Source organism: Syzygium oleosum, unplaced genomic scaffold, assembly GCF_021117445.2.
Source record: "Syzygium oleosum isolate NSW1041296 unplaced genomic scaffold, Sole_v2.1 Sole_v2.09, whole genome shotgun sequence".
In the NCBI taxonomy this organism is placed as follows: domain Eukaryota; kingdom Viridiplantae; phylum Streptophyta; class Magnoliopsida; order Myrtales; family Myrtaceae; genus Syzygium; species Syzygium oleosum.
In genome coordinates, this window is record NW_026607493.1 from 3558478 (window position 1) to 3584872 (window position 26395).

Sequence of the window (26395 nt, forward strand, 5' to 3'; positions counted from 1 at the left end):
CCTGTACTCTCCCGACCGGCAACTAACAGAACGAAGATGCCAAAGTTGATTTTCCATTTTAAATGTGGGTAGTGAATTACAACGAAAAGCATCTAACCTTGGGATGAAACTTCATAACCTAAAGAATAGGAAGTTTAATACCTGGACTATATGACCAAACAATTAGCATTTCAACATCCATGACTATATTCGGCATGTTTAAACATGAGGCGAGCTGTTTGGTGAAATAAAATACAAGGTTAGCTGATTTTCTGGGTTATTTGTGGTGCAATATTACCATACGTCGCAAAATGAGATTCTTGACTTCAAATGATATTTACACTATCAATGACAGTTAAACTCGAGCTTGTTTACACTATAGTCTGACATATAAGCGTTTCATATGGAGGAAACCAGCAACGCAACCCCAAAACAAAATCTCAAGCATTACAAACACCAAAGTACCCCACTTCTTCGAATGAAATGCACCCTGCAGTAATCTCTGGGCGATATCAACCTGCAATATATACACGGCTTCACGTTATTCATCACTAAGGAATCTTCCCACACGATCAACCATATCATTCAGCATTCAGCATTCAGTAGATGCAAGAAGGGATTTAGTTAAATGCCAAACTCCAGCCATCTTGTTTGACTGACTATTGTTGTTAGAGTGTTCAGCTAACTAACTCTTTATGCAGACAGACAATGTCGCATCCCATATAACTTCTCATAACTTGAGCTAGCCATGAGATATTAATGTATAGATGGAAGCCTTCCTTTTACTCTTTCAGTTTTGGCTTTAGGCATTAATTCCAGACCAAGTTCTTCCCTGTCTGTGTTAATCTTGAAATTCCATAAACTGTTAACAGTCCACTCCCAATTTCTTCTGTAGATGGAAAAATAGGCGGGAACAACAAAATTGTAAGAGCAGATAAAGAAGAAAACCTACCAAGTTGTTTTCAGTGGAGCGCCAATAGAAACCTTGCATGGCTGCAGGGAAAAGCTCACAAGCTGCCAAAGCGAAAATGATGAGAGCATTCATTCCCATCCACTGAAGAAACACTGTTGGCATTCTCCAGTGCTTCACATCCACCTGCACCGAGTATTTAACGACCAATTCATGAGAAAGAATTCTTCAACCTTAGGACTCATGCTATTATGTGGACACATGAGAACACATCAGATTTAGCCAAATCGGAGGTGGTGATTGACTTGCATTTAACTCATGTTTCATATTGCCTTAATAGGATACTCCTACTTCAAGATCTATTCATGCATTAAAGATCATGTTCATGGTGTAAACATTAAGCACTATGCTTCTGCCCTATTGTTGAAATTTTCCACCATCCATGGAGGACAATAGAACAGAAGGAGAGGGAGATATCCCCTTGTGTCCGGAAAGAAGAGGGAGAGAGGAAGAAGTGGGATGAAGGAAGTCACTTGAACAGGACCAATGAAGAATCCATAGAAAGAGTAGCTCACCAGGTAAAAAATTAAGGTTAACAGCAAGCCAGATACTCCAGCTGTGATGCACATATAGCTAAGTGTATATAGTGGTTTACAAAGAGGAATACCTGTTATAGCAAAAAGCCACAGCTTAGATGAAATGAGGATTTTCTAATATAAACTGAGTTAAAAAATATACCTAGGATCTCCAAAACATATCCTGACATCAGTAGGGGTAAGGAAAACATGGACCAGAAAAGCATCCTTTGTCCATGGCTCTGTAGCAAAGCCATAATATACAATAGTCACCATTCAACCAAAACATATACTAGCTGAACAAGTTCCAAAACCAAAAGAGGGAGGCGGTAATGGAAGGATACGTTACAGTATAATTATCAAACAATAGAAAGAAACATCATACCTTGACATGAACAAGAATGTGTCCATACTGCAAACCCACGAAACATGTAACAGCAGCCATCAAGGAGCTGGAGATCCACTTATTAGGACCATGAGGCTATTGAATGTATAAGAAACTAAATCTTAGTTATCCCAACATGAGTTTGTAGATCATGACAATCGAACCTTAAAACACCCTCTGGGTCAAATGGAGCAAGGCACCAACCAGGTGAATTTGGTGGTAAGGACCCATAGTCGGGAGAATTGACACTACATTCCTGTTGATAACAAGAGACATTGCATATAAGACAAAGTCCGGGAAGGTAATTAGGAAGCATTATGCAAGATATGACAATTTGTTAGAGCTAGCTGAAACCTTTGATCTTCTGTAGACAGGATGCTGATAAAGATGACTCTCTCCAAGAAGATATCGATCGACAAAACCCACGGCATTGCATGGAGGTTCAAGACTGCCCCTAGTCTTGCAGTAAACCTGTCAGATAGTAAATGGGGGTATAATATCATCTGGCAATAATTCGACGTGAAACTATAACCAGGCACATACTCCAATCAAAGATCTAGACACAATCACGTAAAAACAGAAACTACATTTTGATTTAGTTAATATCTTATCTATAATCCAAGTTAATCCATGATCTGAACCTCATATAATCATCAAGCAAACTTCACTTCATAGAGAGAACTACCTTCCTAGCTGAATTAGGCTACATACCGCAATAACTAACTTTGTCCAACAATCACTCAGCCTTTTGTTTAAAAGTGATAAACTAGGCACAAAGGCCCAGAGCTACATGATCACTCATTTGTGCTTTTAGGGCAAAAACCAACATCCTAGAATAAGAAAAGGAAGCAAGCAATACAGGCAAAAAAACTACTTTTTGGGCTCATTTCTAAAATTATTAGCAGAATCATGGTCAATTCGGATAAAAACTGCTTCCTCAGTGGAGCATTATGAGGAAGCTCGGACACAGTGAATGGTTGACAAACTTGAGAAACATGAAAAAGTCCACACTCCCATTCAGTATTTTCTCACAGCAGATTAAGTCGCTGCATATGATCTAGTTCCCCTAGACATACTCCATATTAAATACATTGTCGACTATTCTAATTTACCAACATATGACTTAAGAGAAGAGACGTGGCCGCGCAAAACATGTTGAGGCAAGTACTTCTGCTATCCACTTCCAAAACCAACACATGATGCAATAAGGAATAGGCTAAAAAGCAGGTAAAGGATAGAATAACAAACAGATGAACAACTTCAATCAGGAAATACCGACAATTATAGTCATGAGAACTCACATTATGAAGGCTGGATTGATTGCTAGAGAAGCTCATTTTGACAGCTTGATACTCCCAATCTGGAACATAAAGCCCATAAACCATGCACATGTAAAGTGCACATAGCAAAACAGCCATTATCCTGCACAACATATCAAGAGCTCAGTAACAGCAGGGATGAATTCCGATCAGTATACTCAAAGCTCTTGACTTCATTCCCTATTTCTTTTCTTTTTTTATTCCAATTCTCATGCTTTCCTTACTTTCTTTTGCGGAAATCTTTATGTCGACTCAGTAAATCGAATAATAAATCAAAAACAGGGTTGTTCTTTGTGTACCTGAGACTAAATAATTATTAACACACAAGGTTGTTCCCACAAGGAAAAAATAACTTTAAATGAGTAAGCGTGCGCATATTTAGGGGGGGGGGGGGGGGGGGGGAGCCTAGATAAGCACCAACACCACCTATAGCATGAATGTATGCAACACTATCAATATGAAGCACGAGAGGCAAACTTCCTGTTAGAGTAGAATTATTTTTATTTTCTAGGTTTTATTCCTTTTTACATATATAAGGACATTATGGTCATATAAAATTCATATTTAATATAAATATATCGTGATGGGTGTAGGGTTTCTGTTACACACAGAAACCAAGAGCCCCTTTCTTGGATTTTACAATCTCTTTCTTTCTCTCTTCTTCTCCTCTCTTTTTCTTCTCTCTTCGTTCTTTTCTCTCGTTATTTTTCTGCGGGCTCTCTAATCAGCTTAGTAACATGGTATCAAAGCACAGTTTGACTACCAGATTCCCTGGTCCTATTGCTGGTTTGAGAGTCCCCTAATAACCCTATTCCTTCTCTGGTGCGTAGCCACCTAAAGCTGCAATTTTTACCTATTTTCTCTTCAAGTCCCGATACATATAAGATCAGGAGAAATCAGATTTATCAGGTTCTGTTTGTGACAATGGATTACAACACTTCCTGATCAGCAGATTCAAGGATCAGGCAGCCTATATTTATAAGATTTCAGCATCCCTTTGTTTGATTGATGGAGCCAATCGCATCTGATTATATGTTGGTATTGCTGTTTTATTTCTTGCACTGAAGTTTTGGCCTTTTTGATCGGTGGTAGATATATTTATATGAGATTTTCACCATGAGTGGCACTAAGTCTTCTATGGACAGTGTCAATGTTCAGATTACCACCATTAAATTGAATGGATCCTCCAATTACTTGCTATGGGCTCAAGCTGTGAAGGTTTATATTAATGCCAAAGGGAAACTTAATTATCTTACTACAGAACCCCCTGCTGAAAACTCTAAAGACTATAGTGACTGGATGAGAGAGAATGATACACTTTTGGTGTGGTTATGGAATAGCATGGAACCATCCATTGTTGCTAATGTCATGTTCCACACAACTGCCAAGGGAGTGTGGGATGATCTTATGGAGAGTTACTCACAAGACAAAAACATGTCTAGAGTCTATGAGCTCTATGAGAAGATCTTTAATTTTAAACAGGGGGACAAGTCTCTTGGAGAGTATTATAGTGCTTTGAAAGGCATGTGGGAAGAACTTAATCTTTATCAGCCCATCACTACTGATCTTGAGACACTAAAGACACAACGAGCTGAATTTCAGGTGGCCAAGTTTTTATCAGGCTTGAATGCTGACTTACAGCCTATGAAGAGTCAGCTTCTTGCTGGAGAGAGAGTTCCTTCTATGAATGAAGCATTTTGTCGGATTCAGCGCATTGTCCCTCCGTCTTCTACATCATCTAAAGATAATTCAGCATTTGTGGCTAGTAGTGGTGTTCGTGGTTGTGGTGGATTTTCTAATAGAGGTCGTGGTTTAGGGGGAGGTCGCGGTCGTGGTGGTGGACGTAGTGGACAAAATTCTGATCGAGATAGCCGTCGGTGTATGTCTTTGCGGCAAATCTGGTCATATTGTTGACACATGTTGGGCCAAGCATGGCAAGCTGGAGTGGGCTCAACGATTGAATTCTTGCAAATGCTGCTATGTACGGAAGGGAGTGCTGGAAATGTGTCTTACGGCGACACGAATCCATCTATCCCAAGTGGGGTTAGTTCTCGAGTCCGCATCTCGGGATGATATGGTCGCACAACTCATCAAGCGTGTCCAGACAACTAGAGGCTTCCAATTTCTCATCCACTCGCCACTCTTGCACGTACAGGTAACATGGCCTTTTCTCTACTTTGTCTCTGGCACCTCTTGGGTCATTGACTCGGAAGCTTCAGCCATATGACGGGTAAGCAAGAATTATTTTCTTCCCACCATAACTCAGTCCTTCACTTTGAAGTTATTCTAGCTAATGGTTCCTCTACTCAAGTGGTTGGATCGGGGCTGTTTCACTTACACCCTCCTTATCCTTGTCCTCCGTTTTACATGTTCCCCAACTTCCTTTGAATTTGTTATCTGTTAGTCGAGTTAACTAAAAATCTTGGTTGTTCGTTACATTTTACCCTCCTATTGCATTTTTCAGGACCTTCAGACAAAGAAGATTGGTGGAGGGCATGAACATGATGGACTCTATTATCCGGATGGTGTCTCCACGCCGACGCTAATGGTCTATGCTAGTCCTATTACCCCTATTATGGCATTCCGTTTAGGCATTTATCTTTATTTAAGTTACTGACAAATAATTCCCGAGTGTAAATCAATTTCTACTCTTGAGTGTGAGGCCGTGAACTTGGGAAACATCATCGTAGTTCTTTTCCTAGTCGTAGTGATTCTCGTGCATCTACTTTATTAGAACTTGTTCATTCGGACATCAGGGACCTTCGTGTTGCTAATAGAAATGGTTTTAAGTACTTTGTAACTTTTGTAGATGATTATTCTCGTCTAACATGGCTTTATATGCTTCATGATCGTTCTGAATTTTTACATGTTTTTCAATTATTTCATCGTGAGGTTACTAATCGCTTTAATACATCTCTTAAAATGTTGCGAACGAGATAATGCTCTAGAATACTCACAAAAATCAATTTCTTTGTTTTGTTCTAGTCTTGGCATTATACATCAAACAAGTTGTACTTATACCCCTCAAGCAGAATGGTGTGGCCGAGAGAAAGAACCGCCACCTTCTAGAAGTTGCTCGTTCACTCTTGTTACATATGCATGTCCCAAAATCATTTTGGAGTGATCTTTGTCGTTACTACTTGTTACCTCATAAATCGTATGCCTTCCACCTGTCCTCAATCAATAGTCACCAATCGTATTGTATTTCCTAACAAGCCGTTATTTCCTCTTACCCCGCGTGTCTTTGGGTGTGTTTGCTTTGTCCATAATCTACGACCTGGGCTTGATAAACTATCCCCTCGTGCTACTAAATGTGTTTTCTCGGGTATTACTCAAAAGGATATCGGTGTTATGATTCTATGACTTGTACTCAATATGTCGATGACGTTACTTTTTAGAGGCACACCATACTATTCTACGAGGGTAAAGAGTTTTCAACTAACATTGTGTGATCCTCCTATTCCACAACTTATACCCTTAGATTCCGTTAGTCCTTCCGTACCTCTCCACTTGGGTATATTGGCGCGAAAGCGATCTATAAGACCACTGCTCTCCAGCCTCTTCCGTGCCCTCCGTTCAATCTCCTCCTTGTCTCCGGTCCGGACGATCTTCCGATTGCCCTTCGCAAAGGTACTCGTTCTTGTACACAAAATCCTCTTTTGCTTACCCTATCGAGGCGTTATGTGTCTCTTTACATCTTCCTCCTCCATTACATGACTTTGCTCTATCATTACATACTCACAATTCCTACTTCTACCATCGAGGCCTTGTCTCATCTCGAGTGGAAGAGAGCTATGGATGTAGAAATGGAAGCTTTGGTGTCCGCCAAACGTGGTCTTTGGTTGATCTTCCTCTTGGGAAAGATGTGGTGAAGTGTCGTTGGGTGTACACTATCAAGTATAACCCGGATGGCTCGGTTCAGGCGTCTCAAAGCTCGGCTCGTTGCTAAAGGTTTTACTCAAACTTATGGAGTGGATTATTTTGAGACTTTTTCCCCGTGGCACGTCTCAATTCTATTCGTGTTATTATTTCTCTTCTTGTGAATTTTGATTGGCCATTATATCAATTCGATATCAAGAATGCTTTTCTTTACGGTGATTTGTCCGAAGAAGTATATATGGAGCAACCTCCCGGGTATGTTGCCCAGGGGAAGGATCGCTAGAAAGTATGCCAGCTACATAAAGCCATTTATGGGTTGAAACAATCTCCTAGAGCATGGTTTGAGAAATTCATTCAGTGATTTCCAAGTGTGGTTTTCACCAATGTTATTCGATCATTCTTGTTTTTGTTCGCAAGGAGGAGTCGAGAGTGGTCATTCTTGTTGTTTATGTGGATGATATAATTGTCTCTGGTAGTGATGCGATCGGAATTTCGAGGTTAAATCTTTTCTTCAACAGAATTTCGGTTAAAGACTTGGGAGCTCTTAGGTATTTTCTAGGTATTGAAGTTTTACGAAGAAGGAAAGGTATTAATTTGTCCCGCGAAAGTATGTTCTTGATCTTTTATCGAGACTCGGTACACTAGCTTCCAAGCCGTTGATACTCCTATGGATCCAAATCAAAAGTTTGGAGTTGATGATGGAGATGATATCGAAGATAAACATCGAGTATTGGCGTCTAGTTGGGAAACTAATTTATCTTACCGTTACACGTCCCGATATTTCTTTTCTTTGTTAGTGTGGTGAGTCGGTTATGGAATCACCCAAGAAAGCTCATTGGGATCTTGTTTGTCGCATTCTTCGATATCTTAAAGGCTCTCTGGTAAGATTTTCTAGGTTTTATTCCTTTTTACATATATAAGGGCATTATGGTCATATACAATTCATATTTAATATAAATATATCGTGATGGGTGTAGGGTTTCGTTACACACGTAAAACCAAGAGCCCCTTTCTTGGATTTTACAATCTCTTTCTTTCTCTCTTCTTCTCTCTCTTTTTCTTCTCTCTTCCTTCTTTTCTCTCGTTATTTTTCTGCGGGTTCTCTAATCAGCTTAGTAACACTTCCCATCAAAGAAAGTGCTTTAAGGTTGTGGCATGCTTAGCTGACAAGCTTGTCATACTTCTTACATATGATAAATCAATAGAAAAGAAAGACAAAGTCATCCTCTGTGATGATCAATTTGAAGGCTCGGTGATTAAGGCTGCAAGTAGCTACATTAATGGTGCATTCCAAGAGGAGAAATGGAGATAGTCTCCACCTGGATTCAGAAACCAATTTCCATAGAAGATAAAAAGCTCCATGACATATGAAGAGAGATTGTCTCCTATATCTTAGAAAGAGAGAAGATGCATCATAAAACCCAGAGATACCCAAATTCACTAACTATTTCAGCCAGAAAAAAAAAATCACTAACTAAATGTATTGCGCTTCCCACTCCTGTACATTAAGGAAAAACTAGAGATGCATATTCCAAACTCCCTATTTTGCTACAATCCACCCTTCTCCTCTAGGTACCCACTATGACATTTTCTCAAACTCTTGATAGTTAATAGATTTTTAATGTTGTAGACATTTACTTAATGAAAGAACCTCTCATCCTGCCTACAGTCTGATAAGTGTAGTGTCAAAAATCTATGAACCACAAATTTCTATGCTTTGGTGAAATCTTGCATAAACAGAGAATATGGACAGTTTCCATATCCCCTGCCCCCCTTTTTCCTTTTTTCTTCAAAGGAACAAGCAGCAACTGAAGGGAAATAATGGTAGCCACAGCTATAGTAAAGGTCCAAAAGACTGAACTAACCACTGAATATAGTATTTCCTTACAAAGGCCAGTGTCGAGTCGACCGAGATGTTACTAACAAGCCAAATCTCTGAGATTGAAGCCAAGAAGTAACCAATTGATATCCTCTGCAGATGCAAAAATCATGATGGAGAAATTATTCAGCTCAAAGATTGATTCTAAAAGCTAAATTGCTACAAATATAGATCAGATGCTACAACCACTCTTTCTAAATTCCAAGTTAAAATCCTAACAATTGAATCAGAATTTCTGGCAGGCAGGACATAAAAGTATTACTTGAGTCAACCATTCAATGTTATTGCCACTGCGGATATAACCAACCGAAAATCAGTAATTAGATAGGGGTAACATGCTAATGCGTTCAAAAGATATCATTGAAGTGGGAACTGGAATAAATTAGAGTAAGGTTGCAATAAATGTTCTTAAGGTAACACATTCAATGAGTTCACATTCAATGAGTTCACTGCAGTGATGAAAGAACTCCCTATCATCTCCAAATAACATGATACCACACTTTAACTTTGAATTTTAACCCCCATCACAGAAAAAAATATTCAACCAGAGAAGATAAAGGCATGCAACAACTGAACGTAAGTCAGAAGAGCTACCTGCAACACTCCTAGCCAACGAATCTTGCCCACATCAACTCCATATGTCAACTGATTGCGCCCATGGAAGTAGCCACCTAGTATACCAGAAACATCAAGCAGTTGAGTTACCACAGCAAGCATAATGTGCAAGAGCAGTACAAAAAATGGCACATGACTAGGGAATTTTTACCTTGAAGTAACAAACCCAAAAGAAAGAGCTTAAGAGTTCTTATTATGACTTTCCTTGTGGCCAATGATTTGCTAGATGTTTTCTGCAAAGAGGCACAAATAACTAGAAGTGATTAGTAAATTTTTAGGAGAAGGAAGTAGCCCCCGAACATAACTCTTATGGCCCAAGCAACTTACATAATCTGAGAATTGGGAGTTTGCTATGGGTTGGTGTCTAAAATTTAAGGGTCCAACCCAAGAAGCAATTGTAATCTCTTTTCGTAGAGACAAGCTGTAGAACTCTTCCCCCATTTCAATATGCAGTTTAGACTACATCATATCATCATCAAGTGTCCTTGTTCATAATTAGTCTGAATTCAACGCTTCATGTTGTCAATTACTTAGAATATAATTACATATCCATTTTTTAAGTGTCCCAAAATAAATCGCATCAATTCATCACACACTCAGTCAATGTTAGTTTGCCCAACTAAGAGAACATTTTAAATTTTATGAAATTATTTCAAATAGCTGAAAGGCATTTCGATATGCTTCATATACATCATCCAGCAAAACTGATCTGCATGATCGAAATATTTCTCCGTAACTAGGATCCTCATCCTCTTGGGCTTTCATATTTGAAAAGCATCCGTACCTTAAAAACTAGACCAACAGAGACACCCACTCCAAAGAGGAAGAATGGCATCACGAAATCTGCGAGTGTTACACCAAACCAAGGTGAGTGATTGATTGCTGGGAAAGCTCCTCCAGCATCATCAACTAATATCATCAACTGCAAGAAACAGAAACATGAAGGAAGATTAAGATCAGAAAAAACAAAAAAGTATGAGCAATGTTGCCAACCTAAAACTGCAAACGCCAATGTTTGCGATCAGATACTTGCCTCGAGCTAAAACGCTAGAAAGAGCAAAGGATACCGGTGAACTCGATGGCTGGAGGACCAGCACTATCATGAAATGAATTCAACTCAAGCCACTACCTGGATTAATCTTCATCTATTCATCGCTCCAATCAATTCGCTCACACGATTATAAGCACACACATTCCATCCACTAAAGGAAACGGAAATAACTTCCCAAAATACTCAGTCCGGCGATGCATCAGCTACATAATGCTACTAGATAACAGCATCGCGAAGGCTGTAAACCGCCAATTCAGCTGAAGCATGACTGCAAAGTGATAACCGCTCAAGCATAACCTAACCGAGCACTTCGAACGCTACGATCAGCAAATCGGGAAGCGGTCGAAGCGACGGGAGAGGTCGCGTTCCGCATAAACAGGACGGACAGGTTAGAGGAGCGTACGGCGACGGTGAGGCCGCGGAAGACGTCGAGAGAAGCGAGACGCCGCTGATCGGAAGACGAGGATCGAGCGTCGCGCCCGTCGCCGGGCGGCGTCGTCGACGGCGTGATCTCCGGCTCGGCTTCATCGGGAGGCTCTCGCCGCGGAGGGGGAGGGGGAGGCGGAGGAGGACGGCGGAGAAGAGGCGCTCGGCGTTGGCGGTCGGAGTCCCGCTGCTCCTTCCGCGACGTCGATCAGAGTTGACATCTTCTCTCTCTTCCTTCTCCGGCTCCTCGCGCGCACCAACTTCGGGCTTTGGTCAGAAGTGAAACCAAACAACTGTAATTCGAATTTCGGTTTTTTCACCCTTTAATTATTTGACGTCAGGTAAAATCAGCTTTATCATCATAAATTTTACTTATCGCTCCGCTTGTTTCGCGAAAAATAAATAATTTAAAGTAATTTTCCTAAAAATGATTATTATTATCGCTTAAAATAACTGGACAATATTAAAAAATATTCATTTTCGTGAGGAATGAAAATATTTTTCGTTCATTCAGTTTTATAAGTAATATAATCAAACATTTCTAAAAAAACATTTTTCAAATAATTTATTTTTCCCGAAACAAACATAATGTGTTTTTTTGTTCTTCGAGGGTTATTATCGAGTGCTTTTTTTGAGATACATTGCCGTTGACTTCATGTCAGGCCTATTCTCGCTTCGAATTGTTAACTGACATAGGTAAGGAGCTTGAAATTCGAGTGCCCGATGTCATGTCGCAACATCACAAATCTTAATCGATTGTCGACATTAGATGAGTACATTGAAATTCATCCGAATCGTACTTAATATGATGGAAATCCACTTGCGTGTAAGATCCATCGTAACATCGAACGCGCGCTCTGGATTCACTCAACAACTTTTCTAAGTGCCTTGTTTGGATCCAGCGCCTTTGTGCAAAATACAGGTCTCTTCAGGGACATTATTACAATTCTCATCTCCATCACAATCACAAGGGAGACAAAAAAGAAGGAAGGAAGATCAGTCAATTAGCTAGGTACATCAAACTACCTCCGTTAGTGTCAGCACAGCTAACTAAATCCTACATCTGCAGCCTGAGAATGAATCAACAAAGCTCATGCCAATGCTTCAAATCCTAAGCCCTTTTCGTCGCTGCCCGAGTTTATTGCAGATGACGGCTAGGAAACTGAACAAGGCGCCGAAGAGCCACATCAGGCACGAGAATGCCACGCACGCCCAGTCTCGGAGGTCGTTTTTGGGAACGTGACCTCTGTCAGAAATTAGCAACGCCCGGTAGACGGCTTCGGCTAGAGAATAAGCCGTGATGGGGTCTGCTTCTTCGGCGAGAAAGCCGTACTCTGTGAGGCACACGATGTCGTAGACTCCACTCGCCTCCGGTATGCCAAGGCATTCGCATATCTTGAGACGGGCCTCGACCCTCTCCTCCGGTGTTAACAGATCGCCGTGCGTCAGGATCAAGAGGGGACTCTCATCTGCAACCACAAGAGGCATCCACCAGATTGACCAATGAATTTCAAATGTTCTAAAACAATCTGAGAAAACAATACAACTGAAGCCAAAGGACTCACTGCATTTTCTCAAAGCAGGAGCTGAGAACAGCTCTTTGGTCGCTCTCAACTGCTCGAAATCGCCGGCTTTCATCGCTTTGTGGACCTCGGCTATGTTAACGACCACCATGACACAATTCACTCTCCTCTTCATGAACTTGGAAGAAGATCTCGACGGACAGAACTCAGCTTCATCCTCCGAGAAGGCTCGATCCCCCGGCCTCGAGCAGAGCTGGTTGTGGTGGACTCCTTGGCTCATCCAATCAGACAGCTCCTCCAAGGCCTCATCAATGCGGCCATAATCAAATCCTCTCGAATCGTAGACGCAGAAGCCACTCCGCAACGACCTCACCACATTGTGCTCCTCGAGATACATCGTCGTGTAGCTGGAAGATTTCCCTGCAGAGACATGGAAGAAGCGCATAATTACATTTTCTTCCCCTGAGAAATCTTACTGAAAACGTCATCATTCAAGTGGAAAACATAATACAACCCTGCAACACCTGCAATTCCAGTGACTTATCAATTTGAACACCTTTCCTTGACCTGTCAAAGGCGTCTTGTAGTAGGTCTTTCTATAAACTTGATGAAAACAAAAAGTTGCGATTTAGAGTCTTCCTACTATACACAAAGCAATGCTGATACTTCCACTGAACTATATACTATGCTGGTCACCATTCTAGCTTCAAATCCTTTCTGACTAATCAACATTATAGTGAGAATTTCTCGTTCTTTTAGTGGAAAATTAAACTTTGTATCAACGACAGATCGATAAGAAACGTGACTACTCTGCTATGACATGCAATTGCCTTCCTTTCAATAAGATTCTGTAACACCATTACTCTTGCTTCGTGGATTAGCAAAAGAAGAACTAAGAATGAGAACAAAAAGAACAGATAAATGAAGGGTGTTTGAGGCTTCCTCACCAGACGAAGTCTGGGCGAACGGAATAAGGCCGGCCCGGCCCAACACGCTGTACATGAGATTAACGAGCGAGCTCTTGCCGGAGCCGGCGAAGCCCGCCAGGAGCACCGTGTTGGTGGCCGGGATGTCCATCTCCTCCTTGCTCAGCCCGCCGGTCGGCACCCAGAAGTCGCCGGCCCGGTACGCGAACAGCTTCTGCCTCACCTCGTCGAGCCCCTCCGGCGCCACCAGCGCCAGCCTCTCCATCTCCCTCAGCACCCTCACCCTCGGGCTCAGCACGCTCGCAACGCTCGCCGCCGCCTCCGGTCGTCCGGCGAGCCGCGCGCACTCCTCGTACCCCGCCGCCGACCGCCACCAGAGGTAGGCGGCATGGTCGTCCCCGTCCCCTTCGTCGTCGTCGGTTGATGAAATCCGGCTTTTCATTTGGGGATGTTCCTGGAGCATCTCACCGTCCTTACCGAGGGTGGTGGTCCGACCTTAAAAGGGGGAGATGGACGGGCCCAAAACGGTCATTTCGATGTGGGTGTGTGCAGGCCTATCTGGTTTCTTTGTCGTCTCACATTCTCAATGATGATCAGAAAAACTCCAGAAGTCGAAGGAGGAGGATGGTTCGGGGGAAGTTTCTCGAGGTACGGATCGTTTTGTCTCTTCCGGTCGTGACGAAACGGGCATGTCTTCTTCAACCATCATTAGGAGGTTAACAAGAAAAGATGAAGCGATTAGCTGCGGTTGCTGTGTGTGACTCGACAGAGTTTTTCACGTAGATTCTGTCGTGCTGAAAGTGAAAAACTTGTGTTGTCAGAGGGCACTTCCACTACACTCGCTCGCTCCACGTACACGAAGTCGCGACGACCCTTCGTCCTAATCAAGTTTTGTCCTAGGACTGCCCGCTGTTTCTGATTATCGTATTAACTGGCTATCCGTGTGGACTCTTCTTCTACTCACCAGACACCATGCTTGTCTTGCGTGATGCAAGAACAACCAACGACCAGAGGTTCGAGTTGCGTCGCCAAGCTGGTGTTGTTGATAAGGTCCCACCCCTCCATGTTATGTCCCATCTTCTAACAGGCAGACTTTGTAACTAGGCCATTCTAAGGGCCCGTTTGGCAACGTCGCCAAATAGTGAAAATTTATATTCTTTTGTTCTGAAATAGTTTGAGGAGCAATCATTTTGTAAAAACTTTTTGTTCGGGCACATTTTGCAAAAATTTGTGCCGAGAAAGCAGGTTTTGGAAGAGAAACGAAAAAAAAAATTGTTTTCTTGTTTTCTAAGACAATTTTGAGGATTAGTTTTTTCTTCTTTTTTTTTTTTTCTTTTCTTATTTTTGTGTTGTTCTTCCCTGGGCTGGGCCTGGGCCGGCGACCGGCCATGGCCAAAGAAGAAAATGGGTAGAAAGAAAAAAAAAATTAAACAATTCAAAATATTATTAAAAAATTATTTGGGAACAGAAATTTTGTATAGTTACCAAACCCATTTCTGTTCTTTTCTACTCTAGGAATAGAAATTTTGGTCAGTTTATCAAACGCCTTCAAATACTCAGAAATTATTTCCGGGCACAGAATAAAAAAAAATCATTTCTGTTCAGAAATAGTTTCCGGGCACAGAATGATATTCATGCACACCCTAATTCTCGTTGCAGAAGAGGGGGTGGGAGATTCAACTCTTACTTATAAGAATTAAGAAGGATTGGATGGTGGCAAATTCCTTAAACACGGAAGGTGCATCGTCTTGTTATATCAAATTCTTCGAGGTTGAAAATCTCCGGTAACTTTGCACTTTACCCAACTTTTCTCGTACCCTCCATTAGAAAATCGACACCTAGCAATTGTCCGATACAATGCCGTATCTCCTTGACTGGCAACTACCTCCACCATTGGAGCCGTTATACATACCACCACTAATACGTAGTTCGACTGCCGAACTACCGTAGTCCTCTGTCTTGTGCACACGCAGCACCGCTGTCGATGTCACACAGAGCCATTAGATCTCACCATGGAGATCTAGACGATACTCCTCCAAATTTCATCTTGTGGGCGAGATGCACTCCTCCATATCTCAACGTGTGATCCTCTTTAGATCTTGATCTGGAGCTGGTTATTGCCACCAACGGCAGCAACACCTCCAGATATCGAACCAAGATCTGGTGGAGACGCCTAATGATCTTGATTTAAGAGATCTAGGGGCATTGCCACAGTTGTTCCGCGTTCCACCAGCAACGATAACAAGGAACAAAGCCCCACTCCCTTCGGTGCGTGCCCGCAGAGGCGCGATAAATGTGACTCACATGTGACTAATTTTCGTACACGGCCTACCTAGAATAGTAAAATTGAGCAAACTCGAACTACACAACTCTTTGCCCTCAAAGTAAATGATTGTATATTTGTGGATGTGTTAATATGGATTAGAAACCCAATTTTTAACTCAATCTCAGTGGGATAGATCAGCATATAAATCACTTAAAATCTTATAAATGGCTGAAAATGGTTTAAAACATCTGAGCCCATTTCTATATGGTCCTTGTTGGTTTGCACAGGACCCATATTCAACCCATTTTCATTACCATGTCCAACTCACAATCTGTGAGGATGAAACTTCTTCAGGTGCAAGAAGAGCAACTTGACGGGGTTATCCTCAAAGTGGTTGAGGTTCCGCGACCTGTTTCGCAGCAGCAACAGCGATAGGAAGGAATCATTCGTGTTCTTGACTTCGAGCTCAAGCTAGAGCGCGATGTTAAGAAGCAGCAACCTCCAAATCGACGAAGATGGAGGTTCGCAACCTCCAATCTGAGGTCGAGGACCTCCATTGACTTCTGGTATAAGGCCAAGGACCTCCACCTGCTTCGGCCACAGCACTCCTCAGTTCTCCGAAGGTCTTTGGTAAAGGCAGCGGTCCAATGAGGGGGTAGGCGGTGAGTGTGGTCTTGGCTAAAAATGAATCTCGGGTCGGGTCGGGTCGGGTATTGTATACAGGTTAGGTTAGGTATGGGTGACTAAATTTATGTTGCACATAAACAGGTCAACGTGGATTGGACTATTTTCGACTGACCCGACCTGATCCACCTATTTGACAGGCTTGTATATTTGTAAAGTTTGACTAGAGTTATCAAATCTCATTCCATAAAATTGTACCGGTTACAAATTCTCTATAGAAAAATTTCAGTTTCACAAAAAAAAATGGTGATAGATTACAAATATTCTAAAACAATTCTACTTTTGAAATATCTCACACATTGCTTGACTATGAAATTTATATATTTTTTATGTACATATAGTTTTCTCTACTTATAAGTTTAAGCTTTTGAGGTAGACTTTTTAATATCTATTGCGACTATTTTTGTTCTGCACATACCAATACAAGCACATGCAATATTACTCTGTTCATTGCTTATCAAGATTTTCCCTTTGTTAACACAACGCGACAAGTCATATTAAGTAATCAATAGACGTTATAACATTCCAACATTACCCTCATCATGCAATGGATAAAGACAAAGGAGGAAGGGTACACTAGTGTAATCTTTTAGCTGCATTTGGTCGTCTGAATTTTTAGTCCGGATAGGATATGAAATTCAGAGAATTTGCTATACCATATCCACTATTTGGTGAATCGCTATAAGAAAACCAAATACTTCATATTCTATTATGTCCATTGTTTGGCATGAACGACATATGAGTCTAAATGAACCTGAAAATGCACAAACGGAGATAGTACTAGGTTCTCATGATTCACTGCTAAAGAAACACAAATACACAAATGAAGACAACCTCCATCAATCAATCCATAATTATTGTACAATCTAAATCTTACATAGCAAAGGAGCTCATTGCAGCATTGTAGAGCCACGTGTTTAACTGTGATAAGAAATGTAAACGAGCTCTAGCAATATCAATGAGGTAGATCAGCTTACGAATTCCAATTTAGTAAGAGAGAAAACATGATCATTTACCTTTACGATTCCGAAAAGTATAGTGCTTCTACTCTCTTGCCGTTTTCGTGGAGCTTTGATGTATATTAAAGAACTACGAAGGAGTTGTGAAGTTTTAGTACGAATTAGAGATACAGAGAAGAAAGAGAAGAAGAGGGTCGAGTTTTTTTTTGGAAATCTAATTACCCATCATTTTTCGAGAATTAAAAAGATCATTTTCAAGTTTGAATATTTTCATTTATAATATGGGTTCTTCTACTTCATTTTTGTTTACTTATTTTTATAATTTTTCCGTTTTTTAATTTTTTTCTTTTTTATTCCCCTCTTGATAAAAAATTTATTAAATAATTATACTAATATACCTAAAATATGTAATGAATAGAAATATTAAGTATATATAGAGAATATATACTATAGAATGGAAAGAAGGTCAACTATATAAATAAAAATATAAATAAATGAAAACAAAAATTGTTGTTTTTTTACTATAATTATTATTCTAATTATTATTTATTTTTATCATATCTCCCTCTTATATCTGATTTGATCTTATCCTGGACAAGAACCACATACAAGATAGGATGATTTTTATCCTAACTACCAAACGTAGCTGAATTGGTGTATTAGTGAAATTTTCGCTAAGATCTATTTTATGTTTACCACTCATTTATTTTGATAGAGCCAATGTTACTTTCCGATTCTCAGTTACATGTGTCACCTAACACAAACCCAAATAATCTGTGAGTTGAGATGCCCCGGTCGTACCTAACACTATCTCTCCAAGAGGACTCTTATGAGTTCCGATATTCAAGAAGATTCCTCCGGACGACCATGTTCGGAGTCTTATTCTAAACATAATGTATCGTTCACGGATTTATGATTAAATGTTGAAATCTTTTTGACTTACCCGCAAGTGTGAATGAATTGCACCTAGAACGCATCTTGTAACTATCGCGTACGATAGATCCGATGCAATGGTGTTACTATATTATAATTAGAGGGCATTAAAGAAAATGTTGATTAAGGACATGTGGAGCGTTCAAAGTCAAACAGTTACCGACATTGCATTGATACATACGTCAACAATCTACACATCAAAGAGTATTTTTTTACAGACGGTGTCTTTAAAAAGATTGGGAAAAGGTTAAAAAAAAAGTCCTAAATCTATTGTATTAGTATAATTAATTCAATCTTAAATCTTTTCACGTTTTATCAATTGAGTCTATCCGATTGAAAATTGTTGACGTGGATGCCGGCTGTCCTACGTGGTACGTTGGTGATGACGTTGATAATTTTTTTAATTTTTAAATATTTTTGAAATTTTTATTTACTTTTTATTTACTTTTTTCTTCTCTTTCCTTCCTTTTTTGTTTTTCACCGTGGCCGGTGAGTTTCATCAGAGTTCGCCAGCCCCTGGTGAGGATCGTCGCCCTTGCCCACATTTGGGGAAAATCTCGACAGAAGGAGATAAACCTCACCCAATGGCTGGCGAGCTCCGGCAACCCTCGCTTGCCACGGTGGGAAAAAAAAAAGAAAAGAAGGAAGGAAAAGAAAATAAAAGAAAATAAGAAAGAAAAGGGAAAATAAAAATTGTAATAAATTCGAGAAATTATGAAAATATTATTAAAATTGTCCACGTTAATACCTGCTGTGTCACGCAAGACGCCTAGTGTTCATGTCAGCGATTTCCATCCAAATGGACTCAATTAGCAACACCATAAAAAGATTTATGACTAAATTGGCATAATTGAAAAGTTTATGACTGAATTGACACAAATGCAACAGGTTTATGACATTTTTTATAATTTTCCCAAAAAAAGGCCATGTTAGGATCGAACTAAAGCCTAAATTCATTTCATGATTTATGGATGGCCTGGCATAGACTTTCACCACCACTTCACCCCCTCGTCCATAACTTGACCCCGAGCTCCCTCACTATTATGATGAGCTGGTCCATAGAGTCACCCATCTTTAGAGGCAACAATTTAAGAATAAATTTGCTGAAAATGGATTTCGAGTCGGGTCAAGATGGGTCGCTCATTTGTATTGCATATAAATGAAACAAAACAAGTTACGTAGGTCAATTTGGGTCCAACTATTTTTGACCCAACCCAATCTGCCCGTTTGAAAGGCCAATATATTTGTAAAGATCGACTACAGCTATTGAATCTCTTTTTGTAAAATTGTATCAATGACAAATCCTTTACTGGAAAATTTCAATTCCACATAAAACACAACGATAAAGAAACATCCTACAAGATTATAAATATTGTAAAGCAATTATACCATTGAAATATCCAACATCACCTAACTATGGAGTTTTTATGCTCTTTGTATATGCGGTTTCCTTTCCACCTATAAGTTTAAGTTGTTAGGGTGGATTCTAATATCTACTGTGACTATTTTTGTTCAGCACATACCAAAACAAGCACATGCAATATTCCTTTTTTAATTGTGCATCGAGTCTTTCCCTTTTTTAACATAATATAATAAGTATTCAACACATCTTATAACATTCCAACATTACACTCGCCATGCAACGGATAATGATAAAACATAAAAGGTACATACATGGCTAGTCATCACGAATCCCCCAATTGAGTAATCTCCAATTGGTTTATCTTGGAAATTCTTGCTAAACTCCACTTTATGTTTACCACTCGTTTATTTTGATAGAGTCAATGTTACTTTTCGATCCTCGATCACGTGTGTCACCTAACACAAAATCAAATAATCTGAGAGTCGATATGCACCGGTCGTACCTAACATTATCTCTCCAAGAGGACTCTTACGAGTTTTGATACTCGAGAAGATTTCTCCGGACGACCATGTTCGTCGTCTTAGTCAAAATATGTGTATCGTTTACGAATCTATGATTGAATTTTGCAATCTCGTTGATTTACTTGCAAGTGTAAAAGAAATTGCACTTAGGACGACGCATCCTGCAACTATCGCCGTATCTTCTGCAACGTGAATTGAGAACGGAACGAGACAAATTAATAGCGGTTGCGAATGCTCTACGAGAGATAAATTACCTTTGTCGTCCCATGGCCGACAGCATGCGTGAGACGTTATTAAACTTTCGACGTGTGATTCCACGAGTGTTCAGTTCGCGTTTTTTCATGCCCTAGTGGGTAAGTACGTCGTTGACTTGCCACTAGAGAAAACGAGAGATCCGATGCGATGATGTTGTCAAATTTCTGATTAGATGGTGAGAAAAGAAGTGTTGATTAAGGACATGTGGTGCGCTCAGAGTCAAACAGTTACCCGGTTTGCATGGACACAAACGTCAACTGTCTACGCATCAAACAGTTATTTTTTTTCGGCGGACGGTGTCCCTAGCAAGATTTCAAAAGTGAAACTAGAAGCGTTTGTTTCGAGCAAAAATTAAAAAATAATTTTCTAAAAATAATTGCTAATATTATTTACAAAAATAAACAAATGAAAGATATTTTAATCATTCACAAAAATATTTAGACATAAATTACTGTTAATAATGAAAATATTTATCTTTAACCAATTATTCCACGCGATATAAGAGATTTTTTTAGAAAAATATTTTTTAAATTATTCATTTTCTGTAAAACAAACCGAACCAAACTTACCTAGGTACCCAACACGGACTCAAAATTTGCTTAAAAAAATTGTTGGATCATACCATGGGTGAAAATTTGTAAAAATAAACATTAACATTTAAGAGAGCTGTTTCAGTTTCTTTTGAAGAAAAATAAAAAAAATCTAGAACGGATTTTATGGTCGGGTCTACCTCGGAACCAGCTCTACCAAGCAGATTTTCGGGGTAGAATCATTGGCTTCATGGTCCTTGTGGCAATAACTCGACCCAATCCCGATTAGTTTCAAATTTTCGAAATGTAAACCTTTTTGTACTTGGATTCCTAGGTATCATATGCCAGCATCAAGTACATATTTTCTTTTGGAAAAATAACACAAATGGTCCATGAATTTTAGTTTGATGTGCAATATAATCCATGAATTTTTAATTTATTCAATGTAGTCCATGAACTTTTAATTTGTTCTATGCAGCCCCTAAATTTTTGGTACCTATTCAATTTAATCATTGACTTTGGTAAATAAGCTAACAATATCATGCCATGTTCTTCATTATCTAGAATCTTACCAACGCTTTTTAAATTCATAATGAGTTTGTTAAAGTCATCTAGATGGGATCTGATAGACGTACTTTCAGTATATCTAAATTGAAACATCCTCCTTAACATATACAAGCGATTGTTCAAACCCTTCGTTACATAAAGTGCTGGAAGTTTTGCCCACAACGTCGTGGTATCTTTCTCCTCGATCATCTCCATTAACACCTCATCCGATAGATTCAATAGGATTATACTCCTCGCCTTTCTTATTATGAAAATGTTCAATGTTGTCATTAAATTTGAATTAATGAAAGGATAACATTGAACATTTTCATATAGTTCATGGATAAAGTTGAACATGTATAAAAAATCTAGGGACTACAAGAACAAATTAAAAGTTCAGGGACCACATTGATCAAATAAAAAACTTAGTGATCACATTACACATTGGATCAAAATTTAGTCCAAAATTCAGATACCATTTGTGTCATTATCCCTTTTCTTTTCCTAAAAGAGAGCATAAACCTTGAAGGAATCCGACCACGTGTAGCGTTCTCCTCCATGCAAGAAACGTGCCGTCGTTTCAATGTTTCTTTGCATAATTTGCGATATAAAATGCTGCCAAAGGATATGTTACGTCTCAACTCGGGGAGGTCGAGCTGGCCTCATCAAACCCTTTATTAGCTCCTTTGCTACGCAAAGGAGCTGTGGTAGAGAAAAACTCAAAAAAAAAAAAAAAACCACCAAAAACTGTCTCCTCCATCTTCTTCGATGTCCATTTCTTTATTTTGTATTTTTTCCGGATAATTATAATAATAATGCCGTAGAAGATAAACCACCAAATATGTTGCGGTTACCAATACCCATGCCCTCGTGATCTCATCTTCTCTCTCTCTTTCTCTCTCTCTCTCTCTCTATTATTTCATATCCCTTCCTCGCCGACCCCCTTAAGAATCCTCCAGTTTCTCACGTCTCTCCAAATCATCCAAATTCACTGCCCTTCTTCTTCTTCTTCTTCACCAGAGGATTTTGGTCTGTTCTCCATTGAACCGCAGCAATAATGCTTGACCCGAGAAACGTTTCCCTGCTGCACTTGTTTTTCACCTTCCTAATCTTCGGCTTCGCTATCCCATCAACCACGTCAACAGCAACGACGGTTGCGGTTAAAACTGAAGCGTCAACCACGACATCTCCGGTTGCAGCAGTAGTCTCCAGAGACCAAGTTACATGCACAATGTGCGCCGCATGCGACAACCCGTGCCAGCCTTTGCCTTCGCCCCCGCCGCCCCCACCAGAGGTAGAGTGCCCGCCTCCACCATCTCTGCCCCCGCCTCCCCCGCCAGAAGTTGAGTGCCCGCCGCCGCCAATGCCGCCGCCCTGCAGTGTGTGCGAGTCACCGCAAACTGGAAGCGTCCACGCTTCCCCGCCTCCGCCAGCCGCGGGCAGCGGTGGCGGTAGCATTTATGCGCAGCCGTACGGCGGGTACTACCCAATGCAGCCTCCACCAAAGCCTATCGTGCCGTATTTCCCATATTACTACTTCAGCCCTCCACAGGCTTTTGTGGACTCCAGTTCTCTCCACTTGGAGATGAATGCCGCTGTTTTTGCCACTTCTCTTGTTCTTAGTGCGCTTCTCTACGTGCTACATTTCTAGAAACTGCCCCCGATGATAATGTCTTCCCTCATTGTACTCAATTTCTTAGCAAAAACATAGTCACTTTTTTTTCTGTTTTAGCGTGTCGTTACCAATTAATGCTTCATGCATAGTCGAGAATGTGATCGAATCAGAGTACAACACCCCATTTTAGAAGGTAGATTAGTCATTTTTATGTGGCACAATAATGAGAATTTGTTTTTCGTTTGAGAAAAGTTTTCTCTTTTTTATGTGGATTATATTCTATTCTCAAGTTTCTGCTTTTACTATAGTTGTTGGCCCTTTTTTCTTTATTGGTGATCGATGTGAGAAGAGGAAGGTTCCTGATGATACGATCGAGAGGATTGGGGTTTGCATTGATTAGGGTTGCTCGAGTCCACAACAGATCACGCATGCCATGTGCTTTTTTGATTGATAGTGTGTATTTGAAGGTACGTAGGAAGACTATGGTAGTGTCGAATTTAAGTTTCTTCTTTTCAAAGTAAAGTATGATTGCACATGTCTGGCATGTGTTATGATTCACCTAATTTCGGAAAATAAGATTTAGGTGAAGGATCGGCATGATTCGAATCGCTCGATTAATGATTAAAGTGGACCGAGTCTATATAAAAGAAATAATACGTGAACTAATGGGAAAATAAAATTTAACCCATGGAGGGTATTTGTTGGTTCGTGCCTTCGTCAATTGGACCGCGCGAAAGTGATGGGTGACAAATTCAAGTTGTGCTCAAAAACTAGTATTTCGTTGCCAATCTCTCGTATATAAGATTTTTTGGTCAATGGAACTACATTAACGTTGTTAACATTTGAAATGGACGAGTAACCTTATTAGTAATTAATTGAAATTTGTGTTCGTATGTTGACTAGTGTTGATTATGAACCTTGTTGATCACAGGCCCGTTTGGGTAGTATAGGCTCGAACACCATTTGGAACATGCTTGAGAAAGGGCCTGTTTGGTTCAACTTTGCAAATGAGTCTTGGGGGAATGCAAATACCTTTAGGTTAAAGTCCCTTAGGGAAATACAAATGACGTTTGGTAAAAAAATTCTTTGTGAAGTTACTTTAGTCCAAGTAATGTTTGGCTATTTTATTTTTGCAAAGGGATTTGGGATCTTTTTTATTAAAAAAAAAAAGCTTACCCTTCGCCGGAGTCGGCGAAGGGCTATGGCCGCCGACGAGCGGGATCTGGCGCCGACAGACGTTGCCCAAGGTCGAGTGACCCAGGCGATCGCGCGACCCAGGCGACGGCCGCTTGGGGTTGCGCGACCCAGGCTGACGGCGCCTGAGCGGTTGTGTGACCTCAGGCGGCCATCGCCTAGGTTGGGTTACCTCGTCGGGCCCTCACCGGCCCTTCGCCGTCCAGATCCGGTGTCATCGGCTGCCCTCGCCGGCCACCCTCGCTCAAAGAAGATGACCAGTAACAACTAGGGGTGAGCGCGATTCCATGGTAGAACCGGGAACCAGAGAACCGGACCCGGTGGATCCGGTTCGGTTCGGTTCCAGGTTCCATGGACAGAGGGTCCGGTTCCCAGTTCCCCATTTTTAAGAACCGATTGTTCCGGTTCCAGTTCCCGGTTCCTATAGGAGCCGGAACATAAACTTAGTATTTAGAAACCCTAATTCCCAAATGCTCGCTTCTCCTCCTGAATCACCCGATCCTCCATCATCATCCTTCCAAAGCTCGCTCCCGCTTCCGCTTTTGCCTCGCTCCTCGCTCCCGCTTCCGCTTCCGCCTCGCCCCCGCTCCCGCTTCCGCTTCCACGGTTCTCTCCCACTTTCGCCTCGCTCCGCCTTCTTCGCCGCAGGTCCTGTGATCTCCCTACGTGGATTCGCTCCGAGTATTCGGGCTCGCCGCCGTCTTCCTCCTCGAAGCTCCGTCGCTGCAGTACGTAACGTCTTGAACAACCCTCACCATTCACGCCATAAGTTATGGCGTGTGTTGTGTTGTTCTGCGTGACGTGTGACGAGCCATTACAAGGTTTGGCTTTCTTCTTGCTTTGATCTGTAGTGCACTTCTTTAGTTTTGTCTAAACCGTGAGCGTGTGCCAATTTGTCTAAACCTTTTTGGTGAGATATTATACAGGATTAGTTTGGCTATTTCTTCTTGCTTTGATCATAGTGATGGACAACTTTAATATTTTTAAATATTTTTTGAATTTTTATTTTTTCCTTTTTTTCCACTTTTTTTTTTTGGTTGTCTTCCTCCTTCCTGGCAGGGTGCCGGTCCGGCGGACCAGCTCAATCGAGGCAGCGAGCTCGAGCTCGCCGGCCCCTTTGCTGAGAGCGGCCTCGCCGCGGCGAGCCTCGCCTTGGTCGGGCGAGGCTCGAGCCCTCGCCGAGGCCGCAGCGAGGGCGAGCCTCGCCATGGTCGGGCGAGGTCGGCGTCGACCTCGCCGGATCCGGCGAGGTCGAGCCTCGCCCGACCAAGGCAAGGCTCGAGCCCTCGCCGGAGGCCGCGGCGAGGGCTAGCCTCGCCCGACCAAGGCAAGGCTCGAGCCCCGCCGGAGGCCGCGGCGAGGCGAGCCTCGCCTTGGTCGGGCGGGGGCTCGAGCCTCGCCCCGACCAAGGCGAGGCTCGCCCTCGCCGCGGCCTCCAGCGAGGGCTCGAGCCTCGCCCGACCAAGGCGAGGCTCGCCTCGCCCGTGGGCCGCGAGCTCGAGAGCTCGCGCCCGGCCTCACGAGCCTACGGCCGGTCGCCGGACGGCGGCGGCCGAGGAAGGAGGAAGACAACAAAAAAAAAGTGGAAAAAAAAGTGAAAAAAAACGGAAAAAAATAAAATTCAAAAAATATTTAAAAATAACCAGGTTTTGGCTTTCTTCTTGCTTTGATCATAGTGAATCATCTGGGGATGATTTGGCAAATGCACCTTTATTGTGAATGATAGGTTTTCTTCTTCTTCTTTTTTTTTCGAGGGGGTGTTTGATTGTATTGTATGGAATGGAATTGTATGTTTGATTTAGATTTTTCCTTTTCCATTTTGGCTGTCCTTCGATGTTGTTCGGTTGTAGTTCGGATTAGGTAAGCAATCAAATCTTGGTGTGGGAATATTTCTGTGTGGAGTTGGTTTCATGTTTTTAGATGTTGATGTTAGAACGCATCCATCACAATGTTGTTAAATTATACACCAAGCAGTACCCTTTTGGGGTCATCGAGAATTTACGCAAGAAATTGTGCGACTGTGCGAGCTCCGCATATTAACACCTAAACTGTAAAATTTTAG

General features: G+C 41.3%; 2 protein-coding genes and 1 pseudogene across 2 annotated transcripts; 1 reads left to right on the plus strand and 2 right to left on the minus strand.

Annotated features, from left to right (window-relative positions):
• Positions 1-324: 324 nt before the first annotated feature.
• LOC115673442 (uncharacterized) lies at positions 325-11254 on the minus strand (annotated as a pseudogene).
• A 670-nt stretch (positions 11255-11924) lies between these two features.
• LOC115673443 (uncharacterized) lies at positions 11925-14191 on the minus strand. Its single transcript, XM_030595614.2, has 3 exons — positions 13489-14191; positions 12584-12961; positions 11925-12487 (listed from the first exon to the last, which is right to left on the minus strand). The coding sequence occupies exons 1-3, from the start codon at positions 13928-13930 to the stop codon at positions 12123-12125; spliced, it is 1185 nt and encodes a 394-aa protein (XP_030451474.1). The 5' UTR covers positions 13931-14191; the 3' UTR covers positions 11925-12122.
• Positions 14192-22373: 8182 nt separating this feature from the next.
• LOC115673444 (uncharacterized) lies at positions 22374-23414 on the plus strand. The gene has a single exon (XM_030595615.2). It carries the CDS (start codon positions 22582-22584, stop codon positions 23173-23175), a length of 594 nt encoding a protein of 197 aa, XP_030451475.2. The 5' UTR covers positions 22374-22581; the 3' UTR covers positions 23176-23414.
• The last annotated feature ends 2981 nt before the right edge of the window (positions 23415-26395 follow it).

Bases quoted from the DNA above. Each gene is read 5' to 3' on its own strand.
- LOC115673443 (XM_030595614.2), bottom strand. From the start codon at position 13,930: ATGCTCCAGGAACATCCCCAAATGAAAAGCCGGATTTCATCAACCGAC. The intron at 12,962-13,488 runs GTGAGGAAGCCT...ATGTCTCTGCAG, and splicing joins GTTCGCCCAGACTTCGTCTG to GGAAATCTTCCAGCTACACG. The intron at 12,488-12,583 runs GTGAGTCCTTTG...TTGTGGTTGCAG, and splicing joins TCCTGCTTTGAGAAAATGCA to ATGAGAGTCCCCTCTTGATC.
- LOC115673444 (XM_030595615.2), top strand. From the start codon at position 22,582: ATGCTTGACCCGAGAAACGTTTCCCTGCTGCACTTGTTTTTCACCTTC.